General features: G+C 38.3%; 1 protein-coding gene across 8 annotated transcripts in view; it reads right to left on the bottom strand.

Moving 5' to 3' along the window:
• Positions 1–18,986, bottom strand: part of PHKB (phosphorylase kinase regulatory subunit beta) — a 219,435-nt gene that overhangs the window by 33,037 nt on the left and 167,412 nt on the right. For 6 of the 8 annotated variants that reach the window (XM_046680400.1, XM_046680402.1, XM_046680406.1 and 3 more), the window contains 6 exons: positions 14,459–14,520; positions 14,210–14,372; positions 12,994–13,075; positions 10,999–11,056; positions 8,749–8,839; positions 5,722–5,924 (listed from right to left, as the gene is read on the bottom strand). In XM_046680400.1, the coding sequence (XP_046536356.1) occupies positions 5,722–5,924; positions 8,749–8,839; positions 10,999–11,056; positions 12,994–13,075; positions 14,210–14,372; positions 14,459–14,520 (659 nt within the window). Of the gene's footprint in view, positions 1–5,721; positions 5,925–8,748; positions 8,840–9,772; positions 9,864–10,998; positions 11,057–12,993; positions 13,076–14,209; positions 14,373–14,458; positions 14,521–18,986 lie in introns of all 8 variants that reach the window. The other 2 variants (XM_046680401.1, XM_046680399.1) reach the window with 1 other exon arrangement.

Raw genomic sequence — 18,986 nt, 5'->3', positions numbered from 1 at the left:
TAAGGATGAAGTGCAACAAAAATATATTAAAAAGATACAAAAATATATTCTTTCTTTTCAGAGGGACACTGTCACAAGCCCCATGGGCAGGACAACTGCAATTCTCTGAAACTGTCTGACATCCCTAGAGTGGAAACAGGGTTCCAACACCTTTTTGTTAATGTGATGGAAGAGCACCAGGGGCACAGGTCTAAGGCGATTTCAGAGTGTCTGCCATGCGTTTCACGAGGTCCCACCAGGTGATGGAGGGGCAAGACCAGGTCAGATAGCAGTGGAGAATCCAAAAGGGTTTTGAATTAAGGTTTTTGTATGAAATGCTTGGGGATTATCCCACTGGGCCCTAAAGGAGACACAACCATAGCGCAAAGAGATACCTTCAGGGTGAACGTCTTTTGTGGGAGCAGAGGGTCTTTGCAAACCTAGGACCGGAAGACAAGAGTGAGTGTGTGTGTGTTTGTTGGGACGGGGGGAGGTTCCCGCTTCTTGGGATTTGTATTCTGTAAAAGGAAATCCCCAGAGGTACTTGTTCTCCAAAAGCCACAAGACAGGAGCACAATTTACCAAATTTAACAGCAATACTGTTGAAGCTTTATCCTTTGTAAAACATCTTCACATTCCTTACCGAGAATCCCCACAATCCAAGGGGGAAGCCAAAGCAGGGAAACCTTCCTTATTTGATAGACAAGGGAGCTGGGGGAGGGGATGAGGAAGCCTGAACTCTGGAGTCACTAACACTAGGTCCAGATCCTGGTTCTTGGTCTTGTGACCTTGGGCAAGCTCCTTAACTTCACTGAATTTTCATAGTATCTTAATATATCTCTTGTAGTGTGCAAGGGGCTAACTTAGAATCAGTTCCAAATCATGCCCATTTCCTTGATCTCATATTGAATAAAAAGGGCAAAATCTCATTTCTTATGTTTGTTACCTTGTTAACTTCAGGCTCCCTGGTATGCCTTGCACTATACCACGGTGATCCTAGATTGGAGGACTGACAAACACAAGACAAAAAAACATCTGGAGCCAATGCATATCATAGTTGTTACATAACACCTGAATACAAAATGGGTTATAAGTTGAAATCACGTAGAAGGGACCATAAAGGTCATAGGGTTTAGAAACAAAACAGTAAGACTCCTTACCCTGAGAAAACAGTAGGAGTATACATAAGTGAACGGACACGTGCAAAGTACTTACGATAGAAGAACAAGAACTTTGGAGTCAGGCACACCTGGTATACATTCCAGTTCTTTCATTTACTGGTTTCACTAAGACAGGCCATCTAAGCTCTCTGAGTCTCAGTTTGTTTACTTTAAAATGGGGTCCTAGTGTCTGCCTCAAAGTCTGTATAGATTAAATCAGATAATATATGTGAAATATTTTTAGCATATTGCCTACATAAAAATAGGTGTTCAATAAATATTTGTGGTTATGTTGATGGAGGAAAAGCAGGAGAAACAGTTTACCAGAGTAAACTTTTGAGCACAATAACTATGTGTTATTCCTATTTGCACCCCAAGATCCTTCCTGGGAATGCTGCTTAGAGAGGCAGCATTGATAAGACACTCGTGGCACACTCTGCTATGATTATCTGCACTACTCCATTAACAAATGAACGGAGAAAAGTGCCACATCCTTTTATCCCCTTTATCCTTCATATAATCAAGGCCCTGTTTAACTTGGTCATTTTCTGAAGGTCATGATTTGTACAAATCAAGTGCATTTATCAAAATTACAAGAGTCCTTTACTTCTCTTTCTAATGAGTACAGGATGTGCTATCTTTTGTTTTTCCTAAATTCTCAATTACTAGCTCAAGGCAAGCTACCTGAACCTGCTTATAACCTACAGATTAAACAATCTGTCAAATTTCATTGGGCAACTCCTGTGAGCTAGACACTGATACAGACAGAAAGATAAGATCTAGCCCCTACCCTCAGCAGAAGTAAATTTCTTAAATAAATTATTCCTTATTAAAAAAAAAAATTAGAATTTTCTCCAACCAAAAACATCCCAGTGTTTAGAGCTGACCCTGTGAGTCCTGGATACAACAGAAATATCCATAATGAGTTAGGCAGGGACACTGTTAATACTCACAATGGAAATATAATGCCATAATTAATTCCAGGATGAGTTTCAGGACAGTGAGTAAAGTTTCACGGAAAATTTCTTCATTAGGAGGTTTTTTGCTATTGTTAAATACTAAGTCATATGCTGCTGTACTGACATTTTTCTTTTGGGTGGCACAGTTTAAGGAAAAAGAGAATATTATTTCTCATAGAAGGCACTGAACATATGGAGTAGCAGATACAGAAACAGGAAGAAAACTATTTTTAGAAGAAACTAAACATACTTCATTCAGAGAGGAAGAAGCTTCAGGTCAGATTTGAATTCAAGAAAGAAAATTACATTGGATTTTTGAGAGAACATAAATCTCAAAAAAACATAAAATGCTAAATAAGCAGTAAAGGGAAAACTACCAGGGGCTGAAAAACACAGCATTGTAAAATCCTGGGAAACTGTTAAATTTTACTCTAAGGCTTTGTTTAAATCTCTGCAAGGATGACTATCATTGAAAGAGGCTCTCATGAATAGAACATTTATTACAAAGAATGTACTTTGGAAGAGTTATAACCTACACTTCTCAGTCAGCCTGAGAGAAATGCCAGAGTCTATGACAATAGAGTACTTTCAATACCGTGGATGGATACGGAGAATCACATTTCTTTTCACTTAGAGATAACTCACATGAAAGACCCATTTCTGTATCCTCATATTTAGTCAAGAGGTTGGAGTTGAAAATACTAGAGCAGAGATCAAACAAATCAGGGTATGATTCAAAGTTCTTATAACTGATTCAGAATACCTTTAAATCTTTGCAAGTAACACTTTTAAGGGATAAAAATGAAGTTAAAGTTCCATGCGGAGTGAATTCACTTCTCGATCAAAAGAAAAAGAAGGTAAAGAATGGGAAATTCACGGGCTGGCCCTGTGGCACAGCGGTTAAGTTCTCACACTCTGCTTCAGCAGCCCAGGGTTCGCTAGTTTGGATCCTGGGTGCAGGCCTACACACTGCTTGTCAAGCCACGCTGTGGCAGGCATCCCACATACAAAGTAGAGGAAGACGGACATGGATGTTAGCTCAGGGCCAATCTGCCTCAGCAAAAAGAGGAGGACTGATGGCAGACGTTAGCTCAGGGCCAATCTTCCTCAAAAAAAAAAAAAAGAATGGGAAATTCACCTGAAATATACTATACAGTCATGTGCTTCATAATGATGTTTCGATCAACAACAGACCACATATACAATGGTGGTCCCATAAAATTAGTACCACATAGCCTAGATGTGTAGTAGGCTATACCACCTAGGTTCATGTAAGTACACTCTACGTTCGCACAAAGACAAAACTGCCTGACGACACATTTTTCAGACCCTATCTCTGTCATTAAATGATGCATGATTGCAGTTGAAATCACACCAATAGTTTAAAAAATAACAACCTCAACTAAAAAATTTTAAATAAAACTGAAAAATATAACTTACAAAGTAGACACCTCCTAAAGAAAAGAACTGACACCAATTTTACGTATATTTTCAGACATTTTTCCACACATACATTACACCTATGTATGTACAGTATTATTATCATTCCTTTACAAAAAAAGGGAGCAACACATTTGCAACTTGTTTTCCTTAATCTGTCTTGGACATTTATAAATGTTGGTACATAGACTTCATCTTGTTTCTTGTAATGGTTGTAACCATTTTACTGTACTGCTGTAACAATTTAAGCTATTTCCTACTGATGGGTACCTAGGCTGTTGCCAGTGTCTCATGATTTCAAACAATGGTGAAATGAAGACTGTTGTAAAACATGTCTAAATTCCTAGAATGAGAATTGCTGAAACAACAGGTATGCAGATACTGCCCAATAAGCAACTAGTTTTTTATATGTAATTTTTTGAAGGCAAAAATGGGTAGTCATTTCCCATAAAGTGTTTCATACATATGTGCAAAATTAAAACTAAAAAATGAAAAGAAAATCAATCCAGCAATAAAGAAGAAAGGAAAAAGGTAACAACAAGAAAGCATGGCAAATAGAAAACATAAAATGGTGGGAATAAAGTAAAAATAATAAGCAATGGCACAAATATGAAATATGTATTTCTATTAAAAGATCAACTCAGATTGGATTAAAAATAAATATAGCATAAATGCTGAATATATAAGATATAGCTATACAAAATGAAAAAAGAACATTGAAGGTAAAGGGATGGACGACAGTTTACCAAGCTAATAATGACGGAAAAAGAAAGCAGGCATGACTGTAATATTAGACAAAAAAATAATTTAATTGTTATATTTTATGCATTGTAATGGTGTCATGGTTATGTAAAAAGGCCATAACTCAGAGACACACACTGAAGTACTTACAGATTAATGACATGATGGATTTGCTTTAAATCTAGAGGGGGTGGGTGTTGGTGGGGGTGGGTAGTACTGGGGAGAAGAGTGAAATAAGATCATCGTATGATGACAGTGTTGAAGCTGGGTGACAGTATGGCCACACAAGGCTTTATTATACTATTCTCTATACTTCTGCAAATGTTTGAAATTAAAAAAAAATTTTTAGAGAATTCAAGTTGAAAAGGAATAAATGATACAAAGATATAGTGAAAAAACTTTAAAGTATCATGAAACAAAACGAAGCTTTAAAATATATAAAGCAAAACTGATAAAAATGCAAAGAGAAATGGACATCTATAATTATGATGAGAAAATTTTAAGACTTCATCAGCAATCGAGGATCAAGTAGAACAGAAATAGTAAAGATATGGATCCCATTATACAATTAGCAAGCTACACTTATTCACACTCACACACATTCACACACATTTGTTCCCAACAGAGACTGTACGTTCTTTCCAAACACTGAGGAACACCCCCAAATTGGCCACATGTTAGGTTACTCTATATGCTCAGGTATTGCTGACTCTTCGATAATTAGAACATATTCATGTGACACTTGTACAATCAAAAATATACTGAAAAAAAGAAAAGACTTTATCTGGTTGTGATCGGCTTTTAACGAACTATCTCCCTTCATGTCACGTAATACGAGAGGGCTAAGATGAGAGTGCCGGGGAGAGGCTCAGCCACGTGTCCCAGGTCCCTGAGGCGGTCAGTTCTGCTGAACGCCAGAGCCTGGCCGACGCCCCTGACCACGCTGCCTCACGAGACCCTTGATCAAGAAGACGGAAGTCACCAGAGCCTTACAACTTCTTCTCCAAACACTCACAATTTTAATGATTAAAAATTAGATTTTGGTAGAAAATGGATGCAGCAAAATATTCTTAAAAGGACCAAATTTTTATCTGAGTGTGTCCTCTTGATACCCTTTAGACTGAAAAATCATTCTTAAGGCTTATCCACTTTATTTACAGGAACTTTTACAAGTATCATGCTTAGACTTTTTTTTTAAATTTTACCAGAGACAGAGTTACTTTACTATGTCTAACATAGGAGTTAAATAAACAGGAGGAATCTTTCAGGGCACTAGTATTTATTTCTTCATATCTCCAGACACTGCCTCTATGACTTAGGGGAAAGATGCACTTTCCTAAATACCCACCAGACCAGGGGCAGCACTTCACTTGGAGAGGCTGAGTCTGTTAGAGGACACCTTGAACAATTCTCTTCATGCAAATGCAAAGTATTTTACTTACCCAATTCGTATTTTCAGCATGCCATTGAATAACTCCGGGTTATTGGAGATGATCCAGCCAATATGGATAACCAGTTCTTGCTGAATGACTGCCTCCCTCTCATCATGGGTATTACACTTGTAATAGATGATGTTCTTAATCACACTCGGAGACAAAGGATTAGAGATAACCTCTTCTTCATGCCCAAAGGCACCCAGAGTTACCTACAAGTGGCAGATTTTTATTGTAAAAATTTCCTAGTTACTAAAAGATAAAAGAAAGAAATTCAAGGCTCAGGATGACTGGCAGGCGGAAATTACTCTATGCGAGCTAGGGAATTAGCTAGAATAACTGTTCCTGCTATTTATTAAAATGGCTTTCACAGCATGACTCCCTCTGGAGTTCATGATGGTTCACAGTCTGGTCTAAAATATAAGGGCAGGTGAGGGTCCCAGTTAGGGGAGTGGAGGTGAGTAGATAAAAGCAGGAAAGGAATATAAATAACTGCTAAGGTAAAACTATTCTGAATAACTTTAGTGCTAGAAACTCCCCAGAGAAACCAGAATACTTTAAATAGCTTTACTTCACTGCACAGCCTACACAATTTAGTATTTGAGAGTATGTTTTTCACATCTTTATAGTTTCTCATGTGGAACTTCTTGCTCTTTAACAACACTGTGACCTTTTCAAAGGCAGGTGTGAGGTCACATGCTTGTAGGGCAGCCACTCCTCCTGGCCTAGTGCTGGTACCTAGTGAGGCTAAAATACTGTTGATGTATGTCTCACCTGTGGAGGGGAGTAAACACAGCTGCCTACAAGCCTGGGAAACGAGGAAGCACAGAGGCAAACGGCAATGAACAATTCAAAGCAGCAAGTGCAGCTGAAGCTGGCAAGAGGAATATCCTGGTCTCTCCCTCTCCTCTTTCCTTGGATTTCGCCTCCCAGAAGAGTCTGCAGCCCTTCCTTCCTCCTCAATATCCCCTCCCTCTCTCTTCCATGTACAGTGCACGTTTATAAGAAGCAGGAAAAAGAAGAGCATATAAAAGGGCCCTTGTGTTTTCAGAGACGAGAGGAGAGTGCAGAACATGGGGTCTTTTGCCCTAATTCTGTGATGGAGTGAAAACTGAGAACTATTGTTTATTATATCAGTGGTACCAACCAGTTAGTCCAAGTGCAATTACTTTTATTAAAATGTCAGTGTGTAAAGAAGACAACAAACAGAAGGCACATCATTGACTCTGGAAGCAATGATGACTAAACCACTCATTCATTCCAGAGAGCTTGAGCTGATTTGAAACTGCTCTGCAGAAACAATGTTACTTCAATTCTCAGGGCGGCATTTCACTAATGAGCAAATGCAAACTTTGAATGCTCCATTCTCATTTATTTTCTGTAGAGGGTAAGATATGGTCAGTGAATGGACTTCATACACCTGAAGTGGAGCTTTCAGCCTCCCAGGCGTACCCAGCTCCCTAAGTGACTGTTTCCTTGGGAGATGTGCTGGTCTGATTGGCAATTGTCCAGCCACAGCCTCAGGACAGACTCCAAGGCTTCCAGGATGTGGGGAGCAGAGTCTCAGGATCACAGGGTGCAAGCCCTCTTTAGACAGTGTACAGAATGGAGATGAACACCCTAACCTGCTCCCTCTCCAAGCATCAGGTGCCGGAGACTCCAAAGATCTCCAATGCCTTCTCATATGCTTATATGAAGGAGAATTAACTGTATTTTCAGACATACTACAGGGGCCTAAAATCCAATGAAAAATAGCTTCCCAGAGCCTGTTTACTTTCTTCCAGAGGTGGCTCATCCAGGCAAACAACACAAAACTCTGAGCTGGAGGTGAGGATTGCGAGGAGAAAAGGCACTGGATAAGTTATCTCCTGTGCCCTGGTCTATTTAGCTGATGAATGAGGATGAAAATTCTACCTCTTAATAATTTGGAGAAAACAGAAAATAATTTAACTTTTTCTCAGGAGTTTATTAGTACTATCATTTTTCATTGTTATTAAACATTACAGGATAAAATAAACAGCTTATTATTCTAACATTTAAAAAGCTAGATGAAATATTTTTCATTTTAATGAATTAGGAGTCCAGAAATATGAGCAATGGGTTGATTCCATTAAAAGAGGGTTAAAGTATTTCATATTATTAAAGCTTATTATCTCCCTAGGTTATCTGTCAGGAAGACACAATAAAGCACACATGTTCCCAAAGAAGAGAAAGAAAGCAAATAGGTTTTCATTCCAACCAAATGATGATTCAGCCAGGTAATTAGAGCTTATAGAACACAAAACAAAAAATGCACAGCCACATCCCACTCTGCACACCCACATGCACAGGCTTAATTCAACCCACATTCACCAAGTGCCTATTTCAAGGCCCCATACTGGGTACACTGGGACAGGTGCTGGACAAGACCTGGGCCCTGACCTCCAGGGGTCCACAGCATACCCTGGGGTGAGAGACACACCTTCAAGTGAACTTGGATCCAAGGCAGATGGTGAGACGTGTCACAGGCCTATTATGAGAACCCAGAGGAGAGAGAAACTGCTAACTGGAGATGGCTCTGTGAGGAGGAGCTGACAAGAGCTGGCCCTGGTGGGAGGGGAGGAGCTAGAGGGAGAGCAGATCCAGAGGGTTAAGGATCTGGGGAGCCAATGCATTTCTAAGGGGAGAAGAATCTCATGTGGAGAAGGGAAAATGTGCCCTTAACTATTCACCTGTCTTTGCTCCTATACCTGTCTGGAGTACTTCAGCAGGTATGATTCCATTTTCTTAGCATCTTCACTGACCTCAAGTAAACAGAGGAGTTGAAAATCAAAGCTCTAAAGTGCAGCAGGAAAAGGGATGGTCTATTTAGTATCTGTGCATCTTTAAGACTAAATTTTGCTTGGGGAAGGAGCCTTCTGTGGAAATGCCTGAGGCCCTGCTGATGTGCTTGTGAGAGGCCTAGGACACTGAGGCTAGTCAGATTTAAAAGCGAGGGGCTTACCCAGAAACCTTTGTGGCTGTGACCAAGTGAAAGTCTGAAAATTAGATACTTACCTGTTTGCCCTGCACTAAAACATTAGTAATGGATGGGGCCAGGCTGTCCACTAGTTTACTTAAAAGACTTGCTGCACGGCGCACAACCGACCTGGGGGCAAAGAACAAAGCAGGCCAGAGGTTGACAAATCTAAAAGATGATGAATGAACAGGGCCCCTGAATGGGGAGACTTAAAAATATACACAATCAGGTCCTCACGTGATAATGTGGAGGAAACACTGAGCCCAAGACATTGGACCCTGCAGCCAAAATCTCCTAGACTGTAGGACCATCCAGAATTAGGGAGGGGTCCCTTATCCTCACCTCCACACCAGCATTACTCCTGTCATTATTAACTTAAAGAAAAGGGAGCCTAACTATCCCTTTGATGGGGCGTGGGGTCAGAGGAGGAATTGAATACTCTGATTTTGCATTGAAAAATTGATTAAGTCTGTCACTGGTACATGTCACCTATTTCCATAGCCACGTTAAATCATGTTTATTTTGGTGCCTAGATAACCAAATCTCTGGATTAGGGGACTCACTTAATATCCAATTTTAGGAAGTGATACAATGAAATATCAGTATTTTTTTTCTTGATAAACCCAAAATGTTGGAGGAAGGAATTCACACCACTATTTTTACATTTCTGAAAAAGTCTCAGACTATAGAGAGAACAGACTTTTTTTTTAAGCACAGCACATGCAACACATAGGACATTTTTTTCCCTCAAAAGTAAAAATTCATGTGGAACTTTTAGATGGAGAAAATACAATAAAAATGTAGTTTTAAAACTGTTTCCTTGTATTTCAGGATATCCATGGAAGCTGACCTATAAAAAACATTTATATTCCTTAATCTCAACATAGACCGACTAGTAGAAAATTAAGTCAATATGTGATAAAGTTAGTGAAACAAACACTTCCTGCTTTTAGAGAAGCTTTCACCCCCACACTGTAAGACCAAAACCATGTTTAACCCTCAGAATGCAAATAAGCCCACACGTTTCAAGCAGCTGGAGTTTCCACATTCTGTGCATGTTACCTGTTTCCCATGTACCAGAAAAGTAGTAATGTGTGGGGCTATAGAGGAAGAAAATTTCTGGGTAAATGCAGCCCCGTAGCGCACCGCCAACCTGGGTGTGTCAGTGGAAAGCCATAAAAGGGAAAATACAGTGAATGAAACTTCCAGGAGTCTATTCTTTTAAACATAACATCACTCTACATGTCTGCTAGTTAATGGTTTATCTAAAATGCAAGTCTAATACATAAAGCAAAAACAAGTTTGCTTAGAAAAAAAATATGATTATAGACCACATTTGAAATTTACTGGTTAAAAAACAACATCTATCAGCTTGCATGCCTTACTGTGCTGAGAATTTACAGTGAAAATCTGAGATTAAATCACAGGATTATTACATTATTTCTTCTGGGTTGGAATGGTATACTTACTATAAATCATAGAGTTGAAATACTAATAAGAGATTGTTTTGTCTCATCCCCTTACTTCAGACAGTAGAAACCTGAGGCTCACTTGAGGTTAAGGGAGTTTCTCATGACCCCGTTTGAGACTTTTTTCAAAATTAGATAATAATGGGTCATTTAAAAAGTATATATAACTCTTACTTTCAAAATGTTAGATTCTGCTAGAAAAACTGTTAGAATTGCTTCAAAATGCGGAGGGCCATACATTTAGGCATACCTACCCAATTCTGAATTTCAACAATTTTATCTCAACCTACCTAATTTTTTTTCAATCTCTAGCAGGAGACTACCTCTGCAGAATATCAGTTATTTTTTATGAAGCAACTACAATCACTGGGATTCAGTCCACTTAAGTGGGAAGAGAACTACCTTCTAAGTATATTATTTTTTGCTTATGATTAAATTAACCATTGGTCTCTTTTCATGGCCTTATGACAGAACAGGTTTCCTGAATACAAATTAGAACCTAAAGCACCTTGCTGGGACAGAGGGGGTGCGGGGCAGCAAAGAGCCATTAACATATATCGTTCCTGTGAAAACTCTCCAGGTTCTACTCCAGTGGCAGTCTTTATTCCCAGACATTTTAAAAATATCTTGAGAGAGCCATGATAAAAATGGAAAGTAGGCAGATCCTTAGAAAGTAGACAGAGTCACGGTGCTGTAACCTTGGAGTTTAAAAGTAAAAATTAGGATGAATAATCATCTTTAAGTTGGCCCATTATCTTTAGGCTATTAAACATGACAACACAAAAAATAAAACATAATGACAACAACACTAATACGAACCAAAGTTTTTTGCTGCCAGCTCTTCTATAGACTCTCTCAATGTGATCAGAAACGGTACCTAGACATTGGATAATAGAGTCTTTGTTGAAAGAAGCTTTTAATTAAATGCATAACATTTATTCTCCTTTAAAAAAATGACTCTTGAATTTTCACTTTTTTCCACTAGAGTTGATACATCCATCCATTAATGTTCTGAACCACCTGACATATTTCAATATATAATCCATACATATAATGTGATTGCCCTCAGCCCTTGTTATTATTTAGTTTGAGTATATGATTTTAGGAAGTACTTTATTTCTGGAAATTCATTCTTTTCTTAATTAATATGCAATCTAAGTTTTCAACAAATAAAAATGTCATTTTAATCTACTGCAGAAAATAAAAAATAGAATATAGCAAACTGAACAAATACTGTAGACTCTGAATATATATGATTTTTCATCTATTTGTTCAACAAAACTTTGTGGGCACACTGCTATGTGCATGATCATCCCAACATATACTAGTGGGCAAAAGACATCCCTGGGCTTCATTCTTTGGCAGCAATTTACATGCGATCTGGCCTCATGACTGGTTTGTTAATAAACTAAGCCTGTGACAGAACAGAGCACCAAAAAGGAAACAAAGGTAAAGAACAAGGTCTTTATCATTTTACCCTGAACTTATTTTTATAGCTTTATAACAAATTGGATAACATTGTATTCAAATTCTGTTAGATGCTTATGATTTTCAATGTATCATAAAGTTTTACAGATTTAAAACATTTAAAGTCTTTCAAATATCTAAGTAAAAGATGAGTATTATTCCCCAGTTTAGAAAAATGATTTAAAAATTAATTCTTTCAGCATTTTCACTATAAACTATTTTATATAAATTTTATCTTAAAGCACTACTAAAATAACCATTGTGAATTCCAGCTTCCTAATGAAATGTTTGATTTTTAAAAATCCTACTGTTTTAGTCAAAGTATAAATTGCAATGAATGTTCTCAATATAATTGGGATTCTGCTTATATTTATAGTTTCAAGACTAATTAGAAACATGAAGGATTCTGTCAGAAATTTGCTTAGAGTTCTTCTGCCTTTAATCAGTTAACAAAATTAAAACTATTCAATCCACATGTGTAATACTGGATTGAAGCTTATCTCTTAGCTATAATAATGCAAAAAACTAAGTAGACCTTATTTGAATAAACAATTTTGTCTAGTTTACTATCAAAACTATAAATCTTATAAACGACATTACTGTTTAGAATACTAACTCAATTTCCAATTCTAATCAAATCAAATCAAATCCCTCTCTGGACAGAGGACTTTCAGTTGAGCCAAAAACTCTGAGTAGCTAGACATTAAGTACTTGAAAAGTATTCTACATTATTCTGTACTATAAAATGCCAGAAGCAGGCCATGATGCAGAATTCAAAGATTCCTCAGAGCAGTGACTCAATACACAAGCGTGGATTTCAGGGATAACTGGGTTTCATCCTTAATGCAGAGTGGACATGGACGCGAATACCAATGATTTATTTTTGTTAACAATCTGTAAAGCACAATTCTATTAAATACCACGTTCCATTCCAAGTGACTGCTACAGACCATGAGGGAGCTAATTTTCATAGCTATAATGATTCAATATTGTTCTCGAAAACGTACAGAAAATAAAACTGGAAACAGAAACTGTCAATAAAAAACTAGGGCGTTATCAGAGGTTAACGGTCACAAGCAGAATCCAGGCTCCAACACTATTCAGACAATCAGAGAAACAATCAAGCATCATTGCACAAAGGCAATTAGGAGTTCAGACATCAATCTATTCCACTCTAGGGGTATGAATGAACATTTTCCATTTAAAAGTTAAAAAAAAAAAGAGTTTAATGAAGGAGAAAATAACTTGTAGTATTTTAGTGGATGTTCATGATGCATATTTGATACATGTTCAAGAATACTGAGGTCTTTATTATTTAAAAATGTTCTCTTAGACATGAACTCTTACCTTCCTTTGTGATAAAGTTGGGGCCTTCTCTTTTGAGCAGTATACCCAGCAGGATGGCTTGGCTAGCCAGACAGCTGCAGTCCTGAAAATATACATCACTGTGAATAACTGGAATGAAATGGGTACAAAAGTCACCACAGTGGGTAAGTAATCACGAAATTACATGGTGCAGAGAGGAAATATTCTGCTGTGGAACTGAGGAAAGACAAACGCCACTGAGATACTACCAGGAACAAGATGACATTATACAACCATTTATCTTAGATATCTCAGAGACAGAGGGTAGGCAAGCTGGCTTCTTGGGGCAGTAGGATTTAATAATCAAATTTTCCAGGAAACAAGGTAAGTAATGGATAGAAAATGTGTTGTCGATAAACATGAATACTGATTCTGCTACTCTGAGAGATTTGGCCAAGTCATTTAATCATTCCCTTCGTGACTTCACTTATTCATGGGAGACCATGCTGCTTTCTACCCACTGTGGAGAGATGGATGAAAGGAGGGGACATGAGCAGAGTGCTTATTATATATTAGGGCACTGTGCTATGTGCTTTATGCCTTTATGCCTCTATATCATCTTCGTGCTTATGTAGATCAATAGATAATATCAATCAATAACAAGGACCGATGGTGTCTGGCAGGATATATATTTAGACTATATGCTCAAATTTTTATGGCACAACAAGATGTCACCATGCTTAGAATTTCATTTCCTTGGATAAGTACTACTCTCTCCACCTCTCCTCTTTTAAAATGCAAATAACCTTAAGGAAGGTAAAATATTAGTTGCCAACATAAAATATTTACATGGATGTGGTCATAGGATTGCGTTCCTCAGCGACTGGTGAGACTTAACACTATCAGTCCTAAATACAGGGTCAGGAGAGAGGATCCGGGCTGGGAAAAGGCACTGAAAGAGAAATCAGGAGACCTCAAAGGCAACTATCACTGGCTTCACTTCTTTAATGGTCCAGACAATACTTCCATGCCTAAGACAACCCAATTCATCCGCACTCCTTAACCAACCGTAAGACATCCATGCTAATGTTAGACCGTGAGAACCACCTCTCATTACTGCCCTGCATATAGACAGGCCATCTACCTCCAGGTTAACTGCTATCTTCTCTGAGAGGACAAAAAGAAATATCGATTGCCCCTGGGAGTTCCTGCTCTGCCAGCCTCATTCAGGGCCATGTGGGAATTGCATCTTCCTCACATTCAGTTTTTGAAGAATTTCATGGGTGGGTTTGTTTTTCCACTCAGCAATGACGACATCCGATTGCTGTTCCACTTCAGGAGCACTGGTGGTACTGCTTTGTCGTTTGACTTTTGAATGTTTGGGAAGTTCTAATTCTTCAAAACTCTTAAATTCTGGAAGCCTAGAATTTAACAGAAAAACTGTCAGATTTCCTGCATTTCTAATGTATAATCTCAAGAAACACAATAATAACTCAAAGGGACTTACTCTTCTGTGTCACTGATTCGTAGGAAGTCAAGTTGTTCGACCACAGCTCCAGATATTAGTGTCTGAAATGTGATTGAGAAAAGGTTCACACCTCTTAAATTTATCAAGCCATACCTTTATGATCTGTGCATAAACTTTTCTGTAAGTACACAATACTTCAAAAAGAAGAGTTTACTTACAAAATATACACAAGTCTTAAGTTCTTAAACGAGCATTCTGAAATCAGACAGGTTTTCACATACAACAAAACTCCCTGAAACAGAGCATACACATCAAGTTCCAAGCTCATGAGTCATAATAAATGTGAGATGAACTGTATATTCTCTCTGTTCTTAGAATCGTGGGTGTTTATTTTTAAGCTGGAATTAAAATTCAGTACCTATTAAAATGTTAAAAATTATTTTGAAATTAAAAAAACATGAAATACTAAAATTGTTTTGGGTAAAGACAATGTGAAATCGCACTTAGGGTTCTGCTACCAGAGTGTATTTCAGGGTTCTCCAATAATGGGATAGTGCCAAGTCTCCATTCGTCAGGATCGTGAAGGTGTTGATTATCTAGGCCAGGGCTTCTCTACATTCTGGAAACCAATTGGTCACTTTATTTTCCCTTAGTTCCTGATTATAGGTTGAGCAAACCAAATGAGGCCAAACTCATAGTTTTTGTTTGTCAGTGGTTCATGATGAGTAATAGAAATGAATGATAACCCACAATGATTTTTAGCAGTATGTGTCACTTCTAATTACCTGATGAATTGTCAGATAAAACTAAGAAATGTACTGCATAAAAACTAAGCCATAAATTATTATTTTAAAAATAAGTCAATTCTTCAATCAAAATTGTCTTACATATATTACTTTTTCTGTCTTTTCACTGTTCATTTCAAATGTGAAGTGACAGGACAAAGGGAATGGTGCTCTTGTTGGCTAACCACCCAGAGCTATGCTGCCCTCTCCTCTTGTGGAAACTCATAAACAAAGTGGATCAGCAACAAAAACACCTACTACAAATGGCAAGATGGCCATGTTACCAGCAGTCACGCTAAAGCCTCCTTGCAGAGTTTGCGTGAGGAAGGCCAAACATGCAACTGATGTGCACATTGTTATGTGGCCCAGCCACGGTCAGGGTGTGAGAGGAGTCTGTGCCTGGGCAGACAGCAGTGCTGAGCACAATAAAAGCCCACTGAGTGATGTTTCCCAAGATGTAGGCTCACATCTACACATCTGGCTCTTGAGTTATCTAATTTGTTAGACAAATATTTACTGAACACCTAGCATAGGCCAGGCACTATATTAGGTATTGAGGATCCAGCATGAACAAAATACACAAAATCCTTGCCCTCTTGAGACCGACTTTAGGTGTGTGTAGGAAGTGGACAATAAACAAACAGAAACCTAAACAGTTATGTCAGATGCTTATAAGTACAAAGTAGAAATAAGAAAGATAGGGGATAGGGAGTGCTAGGGCAGGAGAGTAGGAGGAGGCAGACGTGCAATTTTATACAGGTGATCAGAAAAGACTTCTCTAACAGGGAGACATGTAAGTAGAGACTGAAGGAAGGATTGTAGTCAGTGATACGGATCTAAGGGAAGAGTATGCAGGGCTGAGGAACAGCAAGTGCAAAGGTCCTGAGGCAGGAGCATGCTTGGTGTGCTTTAGGAGTAGTAAGGAGGACAGTGCAGTTGAAGTAGAGTAGACTGAGGGAGAGTGGTAAAAAGATGAGGTCAGAGAAGAATGTCGATATCATGGACAGCATGTAGACTACTGGCTTATGGTCAGTAGGAATTTAGGAGACTACTATAAAAATCTAGGTAAGAGATGATGGTAGCTTGGATCATGATGTTAGTGCTAGAAGTTTCGGGAAATAGTTAGATCCTGGATATCATCTGAGGATAGAGAAAACTGGATTTGATAATGGATTATAATGTGGGGTATGAAAGAAAGAGGAGTCAAGAATTATTTAATTCTCAAACTTGATAGCTAATACTGAAAACATTAAAAAAATTTTTGATTTAATATTTTCTACTTTTATTACCCTACCTACTCTTACGTACTAATTCAGTCCATAAAGTAAATGTTCAATCTGAATTAACAGGCAAATGCTAAATTCCATTAACAGTCTCTAGAGCTTTTGATAAAAAATATTCAGTTGGTTGCAGAGGCTCCTAAATTAGTTTTATAAAAAACATGATACTTATGATTAATTTGCTAGGCATTAATACCTTATTCCTGATGGTAATTAAATAACTTAATATTGTAATATATGTGGCAAATGCAATATAATATTCAAAAAGGTACCCTGCTCTCTGATACTCAATCACATCCCTCCAGGCCCTTTCCAACTGAGCACCCCACCTGCGCCTGCACGCCATCTCATCAGTCTGCACCTAACCTCGCTTGGTTTGGGTTTGGCTCTCCAACCAGAATAAGTTCCGTGAGACCAAGGACCTTGTATATTTTTTCACACTATATCCCCAGTGCCTAAAGGGAGCTCAATAAACGTTTGTTGAGTCAATACACTAATATTTATATATGTCCCACAGAGAGAACAGTAGTGGGCAGAGTACTCTGGGAATACAGAGATTGTAAACCTTGGCCTGAAAGAGTTTTCAATCCACTGAGAGAAGCAAACACAAGAAACTAACCACACCTAAAATAAGAGCTTCAGCAAAGGTTCAGTAAAAAGCCATAGAAGCACACTGGCAGGAGAAATTACTTTCAGTCTTGGAGACTTCACTAAAGAGGTGACATTGACCTAAGTTATGAAATTAAAGTATGACTTAAAAGGAAAGAAAAAGAAAAAGGCAACTCTAGAATAGGGTAACAGCATGAGCAGGAAAAAAACTCCAATTACAATCAGAGATTTTCAAGTATGCGGTATACTCGGGGAGTGGAAAGCAGGGCCAGGAATGAACTGCATGGAAAGAGTCCTGGGTGATGAAGCTGGGAAGGGAGGCTGAGGCCCAGTGATGAGAGAGACTGCGGATCAGGGGCTAAAGAAATTTGAAAGGGCTTGAAATAAAATCCAAAGGAAGCATACAGCTGCCATTTTCATTTCTATATTAGAGAGAAGATGAAGGCTGGAATGGGGGGATGACGGGCTGTTGTTTAATGAGTATAGAGCTTCAGTTTTGCAAGAAGAAAAGAGGCTTATTCTTTGATTGAAGACTCGGTACTCAAGAGTGCAGGGTGCAGCAGAGAGCAGGAGATATGAAGATTAAACAATGGATTAAGCGAAAGACTGTAATACAGCGCAGTGGGACCCCTGGCTCCCTTCCCTGACCTTGTTCTCAGGACATGGAGACAAAATGCATGTCTTTCAGGCTGGAGGTTAGATGTTCATTTTCTGGGAAACTGAAGAGCCCAGGAGAAAAAATCTTCAGATATTGGCACTGAGGTTTCCCCCAACAAAAGGCCCTTGCCACCAGACCACCTTATAAATGAATTCATCATGGAAAGAGTCCTTATTCCTAAACACATAGCTTCCAACAAACTTTTTACTCTTTCATTCTTGAAAATGAATGGGTAGCTAAAGATTACTATACATCTGACAAATGCCTCCAACATGAAAGACTGAGGCCAAAAAAACAGAGAAAAGAAACCTAAAGGAGATAATGTAGAGAAGAAAATTTCAAAAACTGTCTTGTTCATATTCTCAGAAAGATAAGATAAAATATAATACCCAGAAAATAAGAACATGATACTATGAAAAGTGAAAATTGAAAACATGATAGCTAAAATACAAAACTTAATAGAGGAGCTGCATGATAAATATCAAAGAAATTGCCCCAGGAAGCATTACAAAAAGACAAAGCAATAGAAAATAAGGGGGAAAAGATAAAAAGCTCAGATAAAAATCAATCAAATATGCAAAACACAAGCACTAGTGAATGAGTATATAAACATGCCATTTATAACGTCGCTGCATAAGTCTCTCTATACGAGTTTTCTTCTTTCTTACTCAATATTGAGCACTATCTACGTGAGAGACTGTATGGGATGATCACAATTTTTTGAAGGAAATAAGGCATTTAAGTCCATGATGGACTACAATCTGAGCAGTTCACGTCAAAGGTCACAAAAAGATGTCAAAGAAGAAACGTGTCATTTCTGGTCTGGGTGATTTTGTAGAATTGGCCCTTAAAGTCTGGTAAGACTTCAAAGCCGAGATCGTGAAAGAAGGAAGGATATTCCAGGCAGAGGAAACAGTGTGAGAGGGGCAGAGCCTCACAAGGTTCAGAACGCAGTAATCAATTTGTATTGGCAGAAGGACAGAGTGTTTAGTAGGCCATAACATGGGCAGAAGTTGTTATAGCTAACAGGGAACCACAAAGGGCTTCTGTTATTAGGAGCTGTGAAGACAATGCTGTGAAGTTCTAAATGGAACAAGGATTATCTCCAGGTTAGATGTTACTATGGAGCAGGGAAAAGAGCACTGGACCAGGGAGTCAGGCCACTTAATCTGTACCTACCAACTCAAGATTATACAGTAGGTCACTTCACCACTCTGGACCCAAGCTTCCTTAAA

This window comes from Equus quagga, chromosome 13 (assembly GCF_021613505.1).
Source record: "Equus quagga isolate Etosha38 chromosome 13, UCLA_HA_Equagga_1.0, whole genome shotgun sequence".
Classification (NCBI taxonomy): Eukaryota; Metazoa; Chordata; class Mammalia; order Perissodactyla; family Equidae; genus Equus; species Equus quagga.
This window is presented reverse-complemented; position numbering and strand designations above follow the sequence as displayed.